The sequence below is a fragment of the Mastigoproctus giganteus genome, chromosome 8, assembly GCF_048544385.1.
Source record: "Mastigoproctus giganteus isolate SK-2022 chromosome 8, ASM4854438v1, whole genome shotgun sequence".
Lineage (NCBI taxonomy): Eukaryota > Metazoa > Arthropoda > Arachnida > Uropygi > Thelyphonidae > Mastigoproctus > Mastigoproctus giganteus.
The window spans coordinates 57,435,672-57,456,081 of record NC_143582.1 but is presented as its reverse complement, the minus strand read 5'-3'; the positions used below and the strand labels follow the sequence as shown (position 1 = coordinate 57,456,081).

The 20,410-nt window shown below is 38.7% G+C and overlaps 1 protein-coding gene across 1 annotated transcript in view; it reads left to right on the top strand.

The window, feature by feature from the left end:
• LOC150081547 (uncharacterized) overlaps window positions 1–6,488 on the top strand; it is a 75,870-nt gene extending 69,382 nt beyond the window's left edge. Inside the window, exons 4-6 of the mRNA XM_090380100.1 lie at window positions 2,336–2,413; window positions 5,783–5,973; window positions 6,167–6,488. Coding sequence (XP_090236226.1) covers window positions 2,336–2,413; window positions 5,783–5,973; window positions 6,167–6,374 — 477 coding nt within the window. The 3' untranslated portion in view covers window positions 6,375–6,488. The remainder of the gene's footprint in view (window positions 1–2,335; window positions 2,414–5,782; window positions 5,974–6,166) is intronic.
• The last annotated feature ends 13,922 nt before the right edge of the window (window positions 6,489–20,410 follow it).

Below are 20,410 nucleotides of genomic sequence, written 5' to 3'. Positions count from 1 at the left end.
AGAATTTATTGAGAGCACATTGAAGTTGTTGAGAATCGGTAGTCTCCTTCACTGCTGAGTAGATCTTAAGATCATCTGCATAGAGAGCAACTTGAACATTGGAGGTGTAGATGAAAGAAGGAAGATCATTTACGAAAACAATGAAGAGAAGAGGACCTAAGGGAGAGCCTTGTGGTACTCCGCTTAGTGGTATAAAACAGTCTGAGTTCACTTGATCGATGATAACGCTCAAGGAACGATGCGTAATATAGCTGCGTAGCCATGAGAGCAAAGGGTCACGGATGCCATACAGCTTAAGTTTTTCCAGAAGTTGTTCGTGCGGGACTTTATCAAATGCCTTAGATATGTCTGTGTAGACTGCATCAACTTGTAGGTGGTTATCAAGAGCTTCAGAGGTGTATTGCCAGAAAGGAAGTAAATTTGTGACTACTGACTTGCCACTGCAGAAACCATGTTGATTCTGATCGATAAAAGGCTTGAAGAATTCGAAGAGATGTTTGTGCACTGCTGTGTCGAAGAGTTTAGCCAGGCTGTTTTGCAAGGTTATGGGTCTGTAATCGCATACGTCATTTTTATCACCTTTTTTGAAAATAGGAACTATATTGACCTGCTTAAAGTGATTAGGATACTTCCCCAGCCTGAGAGACAGGTTGAAGATCCGCAGTATGAGGGGTTTCAATGTAGTGACAGTCCTTTTCCAAAATAGGCCTGGAATGTCATCTGGGCCTCTAGTATAGTCATTTTTCATGCTTTTTAATGCCGAGTTTAAATCTTCATCAGTGATAAAGAGATTAATGAGGATATCATCTTTAACAGGTGTGAAGTCAGGAAATGAGGCAGGTCTCAATGTATCATTTGTTTGAATTCTAGAAAAGTGTTTGGCAAACTCTTGAGCAATACTGAATTCGTCAGATAAGAGAATTCCATCTGCGTTTCGGAGTTGTAACTTTCTACTGGTTATGTTCTTATGCTTCATGAAATTCCAGAATGGTTTGATATCTCTGTGAGTAAGCAGACTATCCTGAACTGACTCTGTATACAAGTTGTAGGAGTTTAATATGAGAGTTTTCACTTCTTTGCGGAGTTGGCTGAATATTTCATAGTATTGACTGTCACCTGTTTGCTTATATTTGTTTCTGTAGAATTCTTTGGATTTAATTTTACGTATTAGTTCACTATTATACCAGTGCGGGTAGGTAGAGCGTGCGGTAAGATGGGATTGAGGAACAATGTCAGATATAACTGAATGGACACAGTTAATCAGGTTGTTGGTGAGCACATCGATGTCATCCATAGCGTCAGCGAGCTGCTTGTCTACGTTTCTTAGAGCTAGGTTGAGCAGAGGCCAGTCAGCCTTTCTGAAATTGAATCGAGGAGTACGGGAGCTGCATTTGAAGTTATGAGAAATCTTATGAGAAATATCTTATCTCCCTGTCCTGCAGGGAGATAAGATATTTCCCCACACATGCAGGTAGAGATTAGATTCGTTGCCATTCAAACGTCAAAGAAACATCACTCCTCTTGTTATAGAAGAATACATCCCGAACTACCGTGAGCTGTCACTAGCCAGAGAAGCGTTTTCTTTTAAAAAAAAAAGTATTAATTTAAGTTAAGATAAGTGTGTATATATATTATTATATATATACACACTTATTAATATACTGTATATATATATATTCATATTAACCCCAATGTGTACTCATAACCGTAAGTGTTTTTATGTCTATATTTACGCCCTCGCAGTGGATATAATCGTCATTCTACCAACACCAGGTGGAACAGGTCAGGGTTCAAATCCTATCAATAACACAAGGAATTTAAGGCCTTTTTTTTTTCACAATGTGGCTGGGTTAGTCAGTATTAGACGAAGTTGGTTTTTTCCCTGTAGATCTGGGATTTTCGTCCAAAGCAAATAGGCAAAATCGCGGTATACATTTATAGACAGTAATTTGATGCCTCATAGTGGTTTGGCGCTAAACACACACTCAAATGGTGTGTTCACCGGCCGATTTGTATGTTGTGTGAGTTTTAAAAAGAAATAACCTAACCCTCTGGCTGAGATTGGCTAACTACAGCCTTGAATGAAGAGGACTTTAGAAATTCCTTCAGTCATCGATGGGAATCGAAGCCAGATTCGTTCAAACGAGTAGCAGAAGGCACTGTGCCATGCCAAGTATTTCGATCGTAGACAGTCTTTCTATTCTCTCACTGAAGCCCGAGTTTTTATTAGTAATAATAGTATTTCATTTATTTCGCATCCTGTTTTTACTATAGAATAATAAGATATGCAAAGATCGATAAAAATGTTGTTTCTAATACTATCTTTCTGTTTCAGAGGCCCATCTTTCTGGAAGCGATATGCGAAGAAGACCATAATAAGTTCACCTTGCCAATATGTGAGAATAAGGAACAGGTAAATGTAATATGAAATTCAGTCGGTCTTAACTCATTCATAATGCAATTTTTTGATAGTTGTTATTCGAAATTATGCGCGATTTTTTCACTTGTTCATAAATATTGCATTTTGTATCCTAGAATGAAGATTTATATTAATTTTTAAAAATAATATGCACGGATGTTCCACTAAAGTTTTATTTTTAAAATCTTGAATCAGTGAATTAGATCTTGTTCAACTCAGAATATGAAAATTACGATTGGCTTTGCTTTCTGGTTACTTATCTACTCTTAAGAGTTGCAAGGCTTTTATTCACTTCCAGCGCATGCTTTTGCATGAAACCTTCTAATTTAAATAGTAAATTGACATGCAACCTTTTAAATTTGCATATACAGTAGACTTTCGAAATAACGGCAATTCGGAGATTCAAGGTACCGTTATTTCGACTTTTCCGTTATCTAGAAAGTTATGTTTAATATATTTAATGCAGAAATAATGAGGCCAAATAAGAAAGAGATTAAGAATGCAATTTTATTAACTGCACATAAAAAACATAAAGATGTTGACGATTTAAATGTTATATTCTGCCATTAATACATTCATGCTTACGCCCCGTTCTGCTTTATTTTCTTTATTATATCAAGTCTGCGCGGTAGCACAGCGATATCGTCACTGTCCTCCCCACACCGAGTGGAAAAGGGTTCGAATCCATTCATGATACGAGGAACTTTTATAGGCTTTTTTCACTCCGTGGCTGAGTTAGTGGGTCTCAGGCGTAGATAGCAAGGTTTTTTCTCCAGAAACGGGGGTTTTTCGTCCAGCAAAACAGGCAAGTCGACCAAAGAACACACGCAATTTACAGACCCAGTACACATGGGTATATGAATTAGCATTCCGGGTGATCCTAATGTAATAGTTTGGGTTATATCAAGTTTGTCAAAAAGCTTTAATGTTGTTCTTCTTTTCTTCTCTGTATGAGGTTTATGAACTTTAGGAGTCATAGTGAGGGGTTTTAAATTTAAAATAAATGTAAAACAGCGGTATGATCCGTGATAACAGTACAGAAGTCACTTTCAAAATGGCGAACGTAAACAAATACAATAATCACGTGACTTGCCGTTTTCTTTTCTTTTTTTGGCACTGGAAGATATCTTGCGCTGTATGTATATCCGATCTCAATGTGCCGTTATTTCTACAGTCTACTGTAATATATGCATTACAGAGAAATTAGTGCGTGAATAAACCAGACTACTGGGTTAAAATGGACCATTAAAGCGAATATTATTTTAAATCGCTAAAATAACGACTTAATTGGCACAGAATATAACATAGAACATACAGTATGGCCGATTTCAAAACAACGCTGTTTGAGCAATTAAGACAATATCCTCATTGTTACTTAGAAAATAATTATGTATATGAGTAATGATAATTATTCGATACATGTGCTTTCCAATGTATATGTACTGCAGGCCGTTTGTTATACAGCTTAGACTCTTGCTGATAGCGCAATGGATAACATCGCAGCACCCCCCCCCCCCACGTGTGGATCAGGCCAGGGATTCCTTTTATTAGTCTAATCAATCCCAGGCGATGATTGTATGGATTTTCTCCCGTAAAAACTGCGTAGTTCCCTGTCGAGATCGACTGGGTCAAAACCTGGGATTCTAACCCAGGTTTTGACCCAGTGAATATTTGGACGTGAAGCCGGGCGCCCTAAGACAGTGAACTTTTTATTTGTATTGCCATGAGTAAAGTACTACATATGGGAAGTACTACATATGGGAAACAGCAACCCCAGAGCAACGTATCAACTCTATGGTACTACACTGACAGTAGTAGAGAATGAAAGGGACCTGGGGGTGGTTGTGCAGGCAGATTGAAGTTTTCTGAGCAGTGCAGACGGGCTGCAAGAGTAGATCATGGTGTATTGTCGATGATATATAGGAATTTTTCTAGCAGGGATAAGGAGGTGATTATTCCCTTGTATAAGGCAATGGTCAGACCGCACCTAGAGTACTGTATACAGGTCTGGAGGCCTCATTTCAAGAAGGATGTAGAGATGCTGGAACGAGTACAGAGAAGGGCAACAAGATTTGTGAATGGAACAAAGGGGTGCTCTTACGAAGAAAGGCTTACGTTTTGCAAATTACAGTGTCTGGAGACTAGGCAGCGGCGAGGTGATCTGATAGAGGTTATAAAGCCTTGAACGGTTTGAGCATGCTCAATGCTGATGGGATTCTTCCTCTCGCCCAGAATAATCACCTGAGAGGGCATAAATTCAAATTGAGGAAAGACAGATGTAGGATAGACGTGAGGAAATTTGCCTTTTGCCAGCGGGTGGTTGGTTGCTGGAATAGACTTCCATCCCTTGTCGTGGAAGTTGATAGCCTAAATAAGTTTAAGGCTCAGCTGGACAGGTGTTTCGAACGAACAGAGGGGTGAAGTGGAAGTGGTTATTTTTTATTTATTTATTTTTATTTTATTTTATTTTTTTTTTTTTTTTGGCTGATGCTGCATAAGCTTGCTTTCTTGCATCAAATGCCTCTACTAATGCTAATGCTAATGAGGGCGTGAACACGAGGACTCGGAATTCTTTACCTTCACTCTTTCCAGTGACCCTTACAATATATGCTTTTTTTTGCAGCATATATTGCAAATAATTATCCCCGAATGGATTAGTAAAACCCCTCCATTCAGATCAAAAGGCAAGCTTTTATTGGAAGCTGCATTTGTAAATTTGTCATTTTTGTGCCCGAAGAAGTTGACTTCTCTGTGGAATAATATGATAGTTGGAAAGGAACCTCCCGCTTCCCTAGGAATTCGAGAAAATAAAATACACAAAATGTTTATTATAAATATTTTGTATATCAGTTTAAATCTTGCTTATACGTATCAAAAAAGTTAATCTGTTACTTAAAATTACCTTGGCAAAATACAATTTCAGCTGTTTGGGTTTCTTCTTACCTAGAAACATTTCTGTGACCACTGCTAGATTTCCAAATTTGATACTTTTCATGAATAAAAATACTCAAAAACCTGTTTAAATATAAATATTTGAAGATCACTTTAAAAGAGACGAAGGCGAGTCCTACTTCAGTTATTTCCTATCCCTCCAATCCAATATCAAAACTATCCTTGTGAGTCTGGTATCCAATTGGCTACCAGACTCGCATCGAAAATTTTCAGGTGAACTGCTACATCAGGACAGGGCATCACCTTTTGTAAACTCTAATAATATTAAAGTGAAAACCCTCACAAGAATCCCTACCCTATTTAACATAATAACAAATCTACCGTTGATAAACTTTAATAAAATACTGTACCATAATTTTAAGCAACCAACCAAAAATCGTGCTTGATTAACATTCTTTTGTTTATTTATAGCCACCCAATATAATTTTCAAAGAAAGACTACCAGCAATTCGAGACAAGCCAGAATCGGAAGTGCTACCACCTATTGACATGACATGGCAACGGTTGCCTCCAGTAAACCAATTCTACACAGGTTCTCTTAATCACAGATGGCAGAGAGCTGCTGAAAATTACATCGATAGTGACGTCCGGCTGAGGAGCAGGTAATTTGAAAAAAGTTCTATTGAAAATTGGTGCAACTTACTAACTTTATAAATAAAATACATAATAGAATTTGATAATAAATTTAAATGATAATAAATTTATAATCCATTTGTAATTATTTACAAATCTGATTACCAGGGAATGTGATACGACGACCTAATCTAATTCTTTCCTTTTTTTTTTATTTCCTAGACTTCGTTGTTCTGGAAAGAACAATGAAACACACATCAAGTTGGGTTATAGAGATGATTACGATTTAGAGGATGGAGATGCAGGATTAATTGATAAAGAAATGGGCTTGCAAAAGAAACGACAGGTGAACATTGGTCCTCCCCACTCCACTTCCCGAAGTCGTTGGTATTCACAAATCGATTCATTGGAAAATGAATACCCAGATTGACAACTCCAATGTCTCTGAATACTTGAGAGACATGAGGACGTGCCATTGTCAACAGTTCCACCGAATGGCGTCTGTACCTTGACAATCAATCACGGAGTGGTTCTCCGATCTTTTATCGTGATGAACTCGTTAAAAATTTGTATGAATGTTCAAAAGACAATTTTCTTATTCACCTCTCTTCAACTCCGCTTGTGTATTTTAGTGGCACTATTTACGAGAACGTTTTCCCTTTCTATGGAAAATTTTTATTCTTAAGCCAATTGTTATTGGTAGTAAATATAAATCTGTAATGTAAGCAACAATATGTGATATATTTTCTATGGTGTTCTTCTAAATACAGAGTTTAAAAACCCGAAGGATTTTTAATATTGGAAACTAGAAGTTGAACTCGTTATATATAAAGCTGACATATTAATTGTAGGAAAAGCTGTTTAGTAGCTAGATTGCTCCGCAGACTATTGGTGGAATTTAATGAAGGTGAAGCCAGGCAGTAGTTATTGTGAATTAATATCACTGACCCAGGCTTTGCAACGATGTTACGACCTTATCAATGGTTCATGTCCTTAAATGAATGCTTACACCATCAACACCTATGATCAGAGTAATAACCAGTCCTCAGCCCAACCAGGATAACAACTGCGTTGTCTTGGTACTCTCCAGCAACTTCTTCCATTTGTCTTCGTAACCATATTGTATTAAAAATAAAGACATTCTAATAGAAGTAATGGATCCTTCTTTCCGCTTATTTCAACATAGTGGATAACGGAGCCTATCTTGTTTTACGTTAGCAGAGAGAAACAAAAGCATCTCCCCCCCCCTTTCAAGATATCTTAAATAATTTGTCCGCCATGTTGTTTCAAAATAGGGAATTTTAATAACTAGTGCAGTATACTAACCATTACACCCTCACGATATGTTGTAAACAGTTTAAATGTGACTATTAAGCAGTGGCAAATTTAGCACTTGAGAGGCCCCAGGCGCAATTCAGTTTTGAGGCCCTCCTCTAAATATCGTCACAGGGTTCTTCACTCGTGGAATTACCTCCACTAGGAAAAAACTGAAAGTGTTTAATTTAAGCATTAATGATAATGTATTCTACTTCATATTCACTTAGTTCGCATAGATTTTCATATATGAAACTAAAATTACTGTAACACAGAGCGAAAACGGATACAAAAATAGATTTTGACAAGTTTAATAATGGGAAATATATATATATTAGATTAGATAAATACAAACAAAAAGCTTTCGGTTGTTTTGTCAACCTTCCTCAGTTAAACTGACAGTTAAGAATGGAGCATGAGGGCGTGTACTGCCAATCTTGTACGTGAAGTGCGTGATTAACTGTTGGATTTTGAAGCCTGTGGCTGTAATGCATGCGGACGTTGCCAGCATTTGTCAATAGTCAGGATTGCTGTTTCGATGATAGGCTGGACTTGACATCCACTGTTCGTGTTGTCTGAGGTATTGGAGCATTTGATGTTCAACGATTCCAACCAGGCGCGTCGGCGATAGTGGCGCGACTTATCCACAATCGCGACATCGCGATGCGGGTCAATGTCGTGGTGGGTTGCCCAAACGTGTTCGGCAATAGCTGAGTGCTCCACATCCGCTAAACGGATTGCTCTTTTGTGTTCACAAAGGCGTTTTTCGAGCCATCTCCCAGTTTCCTCGATGTAGCAGCTAGTGCAGTCACGGCAAGAGATGCGGTAGACCAATCCGCTTTGTAGTAAGGTGGGGACAGGTGTTTTTTCCTTAGAGATGAGGGATCGTCATGTTCTGCCTGGGAGTTGTACGCATTTTATCCCATGTGATTTTAAGACTCTATAAACCTGTTGTGATAGGTTTGGGTAGTATGGGATAAAGGCGCTCGCGGCTGAGTCATTACCTTGGATGTTTCTGTTGGTCGCTACGTGGCCATGTGTCTGTAGGTCACACCTGTCAAGGGTATTGATAGGATAGCCACACCTCGTGAGATCCGCCTTGACTTTAACAATTTCGGTGCACCTCTCATTTACAGAGCTAGAGTGTGTCCAGGCACGAGTTAGCAAGGTTCGTGCAGTGGCAAGAAGATGGCTACGCGCGTGTGCTGACCAGAAGTTGGTAAATTGGCCAGCACACATTGGTTTACGATGGACAGTTGTCTTCAAGCACGTGCCCTCGCGCCGGACAAGGGTGTCTAAGTATGGTATGGTGTTGTCCGACTCTAGCTCGATGGTGAATTTTATGAAAGGCGACAGAGAATTGAGGTGGTCTAAGATTCGGTCACCTAAATTTTTGGGGATAACCCCGAACACATCGTCCACGTAGCGACACCAAAAGGTAATGGGATCTGGTACATTTGTAAATGCACGACTCTCTAATTCCTCCATCGCGATGTTTGCCGTGACCGAACTGGGGAATCCATGGCTGTGCTGCGTACTTGTTGGTAAATGGAGTCGTTGAACATGATTGCACCGCCTGTTAAGCATAGTCTGAGGGTGGTGGAGATATCGTTTGGTGTTAGTTTGCTTCTGCTGCCAAGGGTTTGATCGTTATCTAAGAGTTGCTTTGCACATGTGATGGCAAGTTCTACTGGGATGGAGGTGAAAAGTGAAACTACATCAAATGATGCCATGATTTGATCTAGTGAGATGGATATGGTTCTGATCCGTTCTATGAATTCACTACTGTCAGAGACGGTGTTGGTGGTGTTGCCTACTAGGGGAGAAAGGAGCCCCGAGACAAACTTAGCTAATTCATAGCTCGGTGAGCCACAACAGGCGATAATGGGTCTTAACGGTGTACCTTTGTGAACTTTCGGCAGTCCGTAGAACTGTGGAATCTGGCAGCCGGAGGCACAGAGGTGATTACGTTATCTAAGAGTTGCTTTGTTTGTATGTATCTAATCTAATATATGTATATTTCCCATTATTAAACTTATCAAAATCTATTTTTATATCCGTTTTCGCTCTGTGTTACAGTAATTTTAGTTTCATAATGAATCCAGAGCGCACAGGCCTCTTTAATCATATTTCATATATGTAGGGATATTCGCATAAGAGTTTACTAACTTCTCATCTTATATTATAATTTTATTCAGTAATGATAATAAAGATGAGTGTAAAAATTTAAAATGAAACAATTTCTTTTTTTTTCTTTTTGAGACCTGAGATTTGAGGCCCCAGGCGCACCTCGTGCGCCTGTGCGTAAATCCGCCACTGCTATTAAGGCATCAGCTCTAAGCGAGTAGTTCTTTATAATTTTATTGGCTACAGGTTTGTGTTAAGATGGGGACCGAAATGACACTTGTGCATCCATACGTAAGGATGCCCTAAGATTCTAGTTACATGTATAACGTAAACCCTGGCTTTTAAGAACAGTGTTTAGCCTCTTCTTAAAAGGTGAGGACAAAACAAAGGTTATACAGACAGGCAGAATCTCGCATTTCGTAGCTGGAGCTGTGCATCTATAATATAAATAAATAAATATTCTGTCTATACTCTAGAAATACCACGTAAGGTCAGAAAAATTCACAAAATAAATTCACAAGACACGCTGATTTAAACCACCATCACTCAAAGCGAGAATACTTATAACCGCGCACTTGTTGTAGTGTTTTAGGCGCATCAGTGACTTAGACCATATTGAACCATACTACCCATTCATTCATTCACATGTGAATTTCGTGTTTTATAGCCGATTTGCCTGTATGCTGTATAAAAAAACAAAAACAAAACCGAGTTTTCCGGAGGAAAAACCATGCAACCCAGCCACGTTGTGACAGGTTCATAAAAATGCCTCACATCATTGACGGAACCGAACTCAGTTCTTTTTGTTCTCTTCAGTTTGCTCAGTTCTGTAATTGTAAATAATTTCACCATCACTAATGAGAAGTTTCTGCGTGTGAGCTAAATTTTGTTCGTATAATCCTCAGAACATTTTGCAACGCTTTCTGGACCGTGGAAGAGGCATATCCTATTGCATTCCCCATTGGGTCCACCGCAATTCCAAGTGCAGCGCGTCCTTTATAATCCGTTTTCAATGGATTATAAAGGACCCGGTTTCGTTACTTGAACTGCACTCATGTTCATTCATCAGCCGAAATTCCGTCTAAACTGATGCTGCATTATTGTTCTGGTTAAACAGTTTTACAAGTAATGTCCAATCTTACATAGAAACAGCCATCGTTCGGTTACTCTCCTGCCCGCATGAATGCCCTTTTCAACATGTTCTTCGTTTGCATACAGGTTTGTATGGAATTTGTGCATAATTATGCATTCTTGCTTTCTGCTCACTCGTCAGTTCGAATGCAAAGGAGTCCACATATCAGTTTTCAAGTGTGAAAATATTGCGCAATAACCAGATTCCACATCCTGAAAATGCAAAATATGGACACACAACTTGTCTGACATTATTCACGAAATCATACGATACGTACTTCAGCACTTCAATAATAAGCACTTCATTTTCAAGTTTGACAGTCGCTAGTGGAAAATCAAGCATATATCCATTGTGCATCTTAATTGAGCTAACGATAACGCGTTCTCAAATAGCAACTAGCCTAATTTCTGAAGTAATAATTTAAATTTAGAAAAATACACATTGCTTTCTGCTGGACATTGTACCATACATCTGAAGGTCTGATAACATTGAGTGCACTTGAGAGTTACACATGGATTAAGGTAAATGATGAAAATTTCTTATGATATTCTTTATTATATTATTTTTAGCATTAAAGAAGAAAACTTTAACTAAAGTTATATTTCTCAACGCAATGCACCAGATATAAGCCACCAGTATAAACAGAAACACAAAGAAACAAAAGACGTTTAAACTTCTCAAAGAAAGACATTAAGAAATATATAAATAATATATACAGAAAGTTAAAGAATCTCGATGTAGGAGGGGTGCAGGCGCATTTCGATGATACGATGTCGATAATGTTCTTTATCGACATCGTATCATCGATTGGTAAAACTTCTCAATTTTGTTTTGAGAGAAAAGATATATTTTCACTAAAGAGTAAATTAATTTAGCATTAGCATTAGTTGAGGCATATGATGCAAGAAAGCAAGCTTATACAGCATCAGCCAAAAAAAACCTTCCCATTCCACCCATCCGGTCACTCCAGATGTTTATCTAGTTCACCCTTAAATTTATTTAAGCTATCAACTTCCACAACAGATGGAAGTCCGTTCCAGCAATCAACTACCCGCTGGCTAAAGGCAAACTTCCACACATCTATTCTACAACTGTCTTTCCTCAATTTGAATCTATACCCCCCCTCAGGTTCTTAGTCTGAGCAATCTGAGTAACGCCAATAAATCGATACGATATTGATAAAACATAATCGATATTACAGAGAGAAACTTTTCGGTTTTGTCTGCTTAATCTGCTAATGAAAATAATCAGGTGCTATGACTTCAGCAGTTATTCTGTTTTTCGATGTTAGCCCCTCTAGTCCCTGACCTATCCAGGACAAGTTTACAAGTGCCAAAACGACTTTATTTTCTCATGTAATTCCAGAATCATGGACCAGTTAGGCGATATTTATAATATTTTGTGAAAGGCGTTACATGGCAATTACTCTTTACAAGGTGTTATCTAAAAGTTTAGGACTGAACTAATATTTGGGATTAAGGTTGACGGCTATTCGGATGGATCTCCTTCGAAAGTAGTCTCCTTGATACTTATACGCCGATTCCAGTGCTTTTGAAACTACTAGAAGCATTCCTGATAGCCTTCTTTTGGTACTGCTTATTGTTCCTGTGTCGTATTCTGAATATCTTCCTCAGACGTTGAGAATCTGCGGCCTTTCAAGCTTGGGAAACAAACAAAAAATCACAGGGAGCTAAATCTAGTGAGTGCCTCACAAGAAATTCTTGAATGGAAAGCGTCGAATGTGCAGGAGCGAATCGTCGTAGAATTGTTTGTAGTATTCCGGTTCACTGTTTTCACCATGCGGGACATATTCGTAATGAACCCTCTGAATCAGAAATTATGATAAGCATGAGTTTCACATTTGGTTGGATTGGCATGCATTTTTTGGGCCTTTGAGAAGAGGGACGCTTCCACTGAGAGGAATGAGCCTTTGTTTCCAGGTCGTACACTAACCATTCGTTACCGGTAATGATGGAAGAAATAAAGTATGGGTCAGCATCAGCACGTTGACGAAAATTCTGACATGTAAGAACGCGAGCCCTCTGCGATTATCAGTGAAAATACGAGATATCAACTTGGCTTAAATTGATCACGTTCCAAAATCTTGTGTTCAAATCGATTGCATGCTCCACAAGAAGTAATACCAGTTTCACAAGCAACTTCACCAATAGGTAAACGTCAATCACTTCTGATCAGATCACGAACATCAGCCATCGAATCACCGGTTTATGAAATTGAAGAACGACCAGAGAGCGAGGAACATCTTCGACGGACAAGAACTTTATAATCTTTAAACTTTATAAACCACTAAAAAGTCTTCGAATAACGCAGAGCTTCTCCAAAAGTTTTTTTTAACATTTAGTGTGTTTTTGTTGCACTTTTCCCAAATTTTAAACAAAATTCGATGCAAATTCGCAGCTCAGTAAAAATCACAGTTTTAAAATTTTAAAATAAAAAAAAAAAAATAGTTTTAATGACACATCATGTACCCTCAATTGTTTTATCGCAAATTTAAACTTGTGCAAGATAATGCACATAATTGCAAAAGGCCTTCACGGCCACAAATTTGTTGCACAGGTATATTACAGTAACATATAACAGTTCATAGATTACGAAATACTTCATTACGTTTTAATTTATTTTGTCATTTAGCTTGCGTTAATTATTTGATTCTGCTTATTATGATATAGTTTTCAATGTTAATTTGCATATTTTCATTTGGTTCAGGCCTGCCGATTGGCAGTCAACGTTTAAATTTACATTTTGTTTGTTATATTTGTTTATTTAATCTATAGAGGGCGGTGGCCATGGCATGTTTTATGATGTGACATCTTTGGTTGGTTCTTTAATTTTTTTCTGTGTTCCGAGCGTATAGGAACAGCCATTGACATCTAGTTGCATAGTGATCAATGAATGAATTTGATCCTTTTCGGAATAAATAAATAATCTTTATTTGTCCTACCATACTAAATCAAGTGTTACAGTGGTTTTTCCTATACGTTGGATCTTCTATTAGCCTTTCGAGGTCAATTCCAATTTGAGATAAACAGCAGATTGATTCCAACACCCTGGCTGGTACGAATCTGTAAGCCATTTTCAATCTATTGGCTTTCATCCTCAGGGATTTGGTGCCTCTTAAGGCAGATGGCTGGATGTACCACTCACAAATCTGCCAAAAGCACGGTGAGGATCTCACGCCCGTCATCATCTTTATTGTAGCTATGAGTCGTTTCCAAGCAATGATGTCGGGCAAACGCTGTACCTTCAGTTGTTCTGCAAGCTGCATGGGCCTTAACTGATCGGGGAGATGGCCCTTGTTGTTGGCCCACTGAGTTTTGGAATACACGAGTAGAAGAGGTGGTGCTTTTGAATCTTGTCTTTATTCTATTTATTTTTATGATGGGCTTTTATATATTTAATTAATTATTTTTATTTAATAATACAATATAAATTTATTTATTTTCATTATTTAGGGGCGGAACCATTAGTATTCGCCTTAATTCCACCACTGTATCAATTGTAATTTTATTTAGTTAAAATTATGCAGGAAATCCTCTTTTCCACCTATGGCTATCAATTAATGAACCATCTAATTTGCAAATATACACGGAGTCTTGTTTTTGTACCTTTTGAAATTCTAGTCGATATTTATTTAATTATTATTCTTAATTTGCTAAAATTTTGATCCGGGGTTCCCTTTGCACTCTATCCTATATTCATAAGCATAAGTGGTGCCATCTATCGTTGGTATCCCGTTTGATTGTGTTAAAAATCGTTTAGATTTAATGTACTGCCGATAGATGGCATCACTTATGCTTATGAACATAGAATTGATCTGTTACTAAGCAAATCGAACCGGCTGTCGAAAATTCTCCATAACAATCCGATTTGAATACTCTATCTTGATTCGATACTTTCAAGTATTTTCAAAATATTAAGAAACACTTTTCCATTTGACTTAATTTGATTGTGAAGAACAACAAATTTAGGTTTGGCTTTATTTCCTTTTGAGAAACCTTATCTCAATTTTATCGTACATGGTGGGTACAGTTTTACAATAAATAATCATTTTAGCAAACAGATTTATAAACAGTGATTTCTTCTTTACATCTTGTTTCATCGAGGCCTAAACCTTATCCGGGAAAGGCCCATGCTTCAAGCCAATTCAAAAAGGGGGAAAATAATAATAAAAGATTAATCAGTTCATCATCACTGTGTATTGTTTGTTTATATCAAATTCGATTTCATTTCAATAAATATTTCTCTAATTTCAGTTTCTTTTGCATGTAAATGTAAAACCATTTAAGTTGTGAAATCTCGTGACTGTTGGCAGATAAAATAAAATAGCTAAGAGATTCATTAGCTAATAATATCAATGGGAATCATTGATATTATTAGCCAATGTACAGGGTCACAGTTCGGAGTCACAAAACTAGATACCCTCCCCCTCCCGGGAAATTTTGGTTGATATAAGCACCTGTGGATAGTGCAGCTCACAACTGTTTTCCAGGTTGTGAAGCGAGCACCCAGATGAACATCAGAGTATGAGGACTGAGTAGCGGCCAACAGATCTGCCTGGTTGAGTACAAATTGCGGATGATGTTAAATTCATCTTTGTGACATTCAGTAGGAGGATGCACCATGCTTTGGTCAGGTTTGCATTCCTGTTGTGCACTGCCTCGACTCTCCCCTCACTGTATGCCCTGAAGCAAAGTACAACTGGAGCCTCAAGTGTCTAGTGGTATACTCGGGAACGCACTCCAGATTCAGACCACAGACCTGAATCGTCAAAAGCAGAGTATTGAGTATATTTTGTAGTAATGGTAGGTGGAATAGAATCAGAATATGTCTTCCTAGTACAACAGTCAATGATATATCTAACCAAATCGCAGTTTTCCAATAAATTGTTCCAAGTTTTTAGTTCAGCAAACCGACCAAAATATGAAAGTAGATACAGAGACGCCTCTTAGTCTTAGTTGCTTTTGGCATTTAACGCAGCTAACGCTAACATAGACTAATATTTAAAAAAAATAATTATTATTAGCCGAATATTATTAGCCATTCATCGAGGCAACCAGAGCGGTAACATCATTACATCCGATAAACCAGCACAACACTTAACAAATGAACGATTCATTTTTGTGGCAACATATTGGCTTGATTTTGCAATGTGTGTAACAGCGTCTACATGCATTATCCCAGAAGCACATCTACCCCCAAATTTTTCTGTTTATGCTCCACTACGGTTTCAAGGAACCAGACAAGTTCCCAACTTCATCCTAACTGCTTTATTGCAGCCGAAACATTTAACGAGTCGTGGATTTTTCATGGAGGCATACCGACTCGATTTTGCATATGAATGCCTACGTTACCCTAGGACCACAGCCACCAAACCAATGCACGACAGGCTAGTGGCGGCGTAACATGCAATAGGGTGTTAGGAGAAGTAAATAACAAGCAAATATAAAGTTTAAACTGTTTATATATTAACGTCAGGATTGTTATCAGTAAAATGAATGTACGCTACTGATTAAATCTATAAAATGCTGGTATTAACTTAGATTTTGACATAGTGTATGATGAGTTGAATTTTGGAACATACATGATTATAGGAAATATAGGCTGGAATGGAGGGGGGAGTATGCTTCTGGTTGAAAGCTGCTTGAATGCGATAAAGTCGTACCTCGATTCGGAGCAATTTCAGGAAGGCATTGAGTCTGTGGTGAGATAGTAGCAAAAGGAAACTTTGAGAGTGGAGATGTGCTGTCGACCGCAAGATAGCAATGAGCGCACTTGAACGAAACGAACAAGTAAGTCTGAGTAGGGAATTTCGACTTATCACTTAATAATTGGAAATGGTGTATTGGTACCTGGGCCTGTGGGATACATTTTCGGATTCAACTTGCTTACTCTTATTTGTATAGATATGTCAGCAGGAGTACAGAGAGCAAAAGTATCCCTGATCTGATCATATTCAACGAGCCCAATAATATCACACATATGATTGTGCAGAAACCGTTAGTGGCGAGTAGCCGCACTGTCTTATAGTGGACGATCACAAATAAGATTTTGGTAGTCGAGAGTAAGGACAATTGTTTTAATTTAAACAAGTGGATCATTGAAGACTGAGGAACTTCATCATTTGGAACAAAATATAGAAGAGGAGAAAATACAGTTTAATTATAGGAAACTGTAATGTTAGGTTAGTAGAAGCAAAATGAATCAAGGAATCAAGTTATGATCAGTTCATAACTTGATTCCTTGTCTCTTCCTAATCTCTTTGTCCTTTAAATGTATACAAACTATCCACTATCTCTGCACTCGTTCCAACAGATCTACATCCTTCCTAAAATGAGGTTTCCAGACTACATGCAGTACTCAAGCTGCTGCACGCAGTCTGGAAGCAGCGTCTTATACAAAGGGATAATCAGCTTGTCCCTACTGGAAAAATTCTTATATATCATTGACAGAGCCCCATGAGCTGTCTTACCAGCCCGTCTGCACTGCTCAGAGAAGTTCATGTCACTCTGCACGATTACCTCTAGGTCTTTTTCATTTTACTGCCTTTGAGGGGAGAATGAAAAAGACCTAAGTAATTGGTGTGTTGTTATTCTGGATTTTTACCCAGATTGCGGTGAATTCTTTTAAGACGACGATGCAACTATCCACCGTGCAAAAATTGTATCTGAATGGTTCTAGGAACACTCTCAAGGTTTCCAACATATACCCTAGTCATCCAATTGGAAATATCTGGATTATGTTGGAAAGAGCAATTGGGCTCTGCAGTTCTCTGCCTCTCACCCATAATTCAGCAAATGACAAATATTCTGATGGAAGAAGATCAAATCTGGAACTAGCCTCAGATACCTAGTGGAATCCATGCAACGACGTGTACTGGCTGTACTACGGACAAAAAGGCTCCGTAGCCAGGTGAGAAGGAGCAGCAGTGCGTAGCACACTTTTCTTGATTAGACCGGGGTTCGAGCCCGTCACCACCAAATACGGAAAGGTCAGGAATGACCACCACATATTCACGGAGCAATATGGCCTTAGTTGCTAATGCTCCTAAAAACCAAATAACAACAAACAAACGGACAAAAAATGGTCCTACTAGAGTGAGACGAAAGGGTAATCAAAGAGAACAATGGTGTAATTTTCACATTGAAATAGAACATTAGAACCAGAGAAAGTAAATAAAAATTAGCATTATAGTGGCAAATGATGTAAGAAACCAAGCTTATAAAGTATCAGCCAAAAAAAAAAAAAAAAAAACCACACTTCACCCACCCATATTCTCTAAGAAATTGTCCAGTTTTTCCTTCAATTTATTAAAACCACTTCAACAACAGCAGATGGAAATTTCTTCCAAAAATCAACAACCTGCTGACTGAAAGCAAACTTCCGCACATCTATCTTGCAACCATCCTTCCTCAACTTAAATTTATGTTGATACTTTTTAACCTGATACTTTATTTTTTTATGCTGATACTTTTTAACCTTGTACTTTATTTTTTTATGCTGATACTTTTTAACCCCTGGTTTGTAGCCGTGAAGGGTATTGTGTACGGCATATGCATTTTGTATGCAATAAAGATTTCTTCTTCTTCTTCAACATTTAACTCACTCAATCCATTCAAGGCCTTATATACTTCAATCAGATCTCCCCGCAGGTGCCTAGTCATGAGGGGACGCTGTAATTTGCAGAACTGAAGCCTTCCTTGGTAAAAACACCCTTGTGCTCTCTTCTCCAATTTGGTTGCCCTACTCTGTACACGTTCTAGCAGCGCAACATCCTGAAATGAGCCTTCCAGACATGTATACAGTACTCAAAATGTGGCCTCATCGTTGCCTTGTACAATGGGGTAATCACCTCCTTGTCCCTGCTAGCAAAATTCCTCTAAATAACTGACAAAACTCCATGAGCTCTCCTGGCAGCCTGCCTGCACTACTCAGAGAATTTCATATCTGACTGCACATAGTGGCATAGCGTTTTGTGGAAGGCGCCACCGGTGGTTTCTCACATTTGCAGGTGCCTCCGTAGCCAGGTGGGTAGGAGCAGCAGTGTGTGTAGCACACGCTTCTTGGTTAGACCGGGGTTCGAGCCCGTGACCACCAAATACGGAGGATGCGGAAAGGTCAGGGAATGACCACCGCATATCCCCGGAGCAATATGGCCCTAGTTGCTAATGCTCCTAAAAACCAAATAACTAACAAACCCACATCTGCGCCATGGTACTTTGTGATGAAAAGCCAGAAAAAACGTAATGTCTGGTTTGTGTCAGAGTAGCGTTATGTTCTGTTGTTATGTCACTGGCTTCTTGGCCGCAGGACCCGCGTTTCCCGCCACCACCACTGGGAGGTGAGCCTAACTCCACAATGATCTCCAGGTATTTTTCATTTTCCACTACCCTTATCAACTGTATGCTCGTATCACACAGTTGATAAGTTACTCTGGGATTACCGCTACCACATGCAGTACCCTGCATTTGTCAGCGTTAAATTTCAACTGCCATTTCTCAGCCCATAGACCTAATTTTCCTATATCTTGTTGCAATAGCTCACTCTGATTACTGCCTCTAACCAGCCTGCAAACCTTTGTACCATCTGCAAACTTGGACATTAAGCGTGATATATCTTCATCAATATCATTAATAAATATTGAAAACAACAATGTGCCCAGCACTGAAACCTGGGGAACTCCACTAATAATATTAGCCCACGAAGAGCAGCGCACATTGATAACCGCGCTCTGTTTTCTCCCACTCACCTATCCCTTTATACATAGCAGTAACTTGCCCTTAATGCCACATTGCTCCAGTTTGTACAGCAGTCTTTTATGTGAAACAGTAGCAAAAGTGTTCCTGAAATCCAAGTACAGTGAAACTTCTCCTAACGGACACCTCTCGTTAACGGACACCTCTCGTTAACGGACATCTCTCTACAACGGACATTTTCAAATTCCCCAACTCACCTCTATTGGTTTTAACGTGTTTGCAGCTTCTGTCTAGCGGACATTCTCTGTAACGGACGCGGACAGGCAATCTGCACTATTTCCTTTAGATTAGCACTTAATTTGATCTCCCCATAACGGACAGCGGGCGAGCTTACGGCCCTTTTTCTAGGAACTTTTCCTCCACGTATTGCCTCAATCGTGTGTTTATTTTCTATTTCCGATTCTCTGAATTTTATCAAGGTTTACGTCGCGGTTCTAAACCCTTTTTCAAGAATTTTAAGGCACGTGTAAAACTTCTGATGAATTCGGTGTGTGCAGGGGTGGGGGGAATATGGTCGGCCTTTCGTCTTTTCAGTTTGTTTTCAGTTTTGTTCAGTGTCGTGTGAAGTGCACAATGTCTTCTCGTAAACATTTAACTTTAAAAGATAAAGTCGAACTCATTAATGCGTATGATCGGCAAAAAAATAGTGTTCGCAATCTCGCTGCAAAATTCAAAATCGGGAAGACGCAGGTAAGCGACATCCTAAAGGAAAAAAATGAACTGCTTAGACAATTTTGGCAACACGGAAATGATCAGGTTCAAAAATGATTCCCGAAAACTGTTGGACTTCAAATTGACAATGTTACGTATGAGTGGTTTTGTCGCGAACGTGCTAAAAAAATTCCCATTAATGGGCCTATTATTAGGGAAAAGGCTTTGGAGGTTGCGAAATCTATGGGAGTAAATGAGTTCAAAGCTTCTGTGGGATGGCTAGACAAGTTCAAAACTCGGCATAAAATTTCTTGGAAAACCGTAAGTGGTGAAGGTGGATCTGTTGATACTGGGGTTGTAACAGAGTGGACTGTCAAACTGGAAGATTTATGTCGTGATTTTGAAGCTAAGGATATTTACGACTGTGACGAAACAGGGTTGTTTTTTAAAGCTCTTCCTGAAAAAACA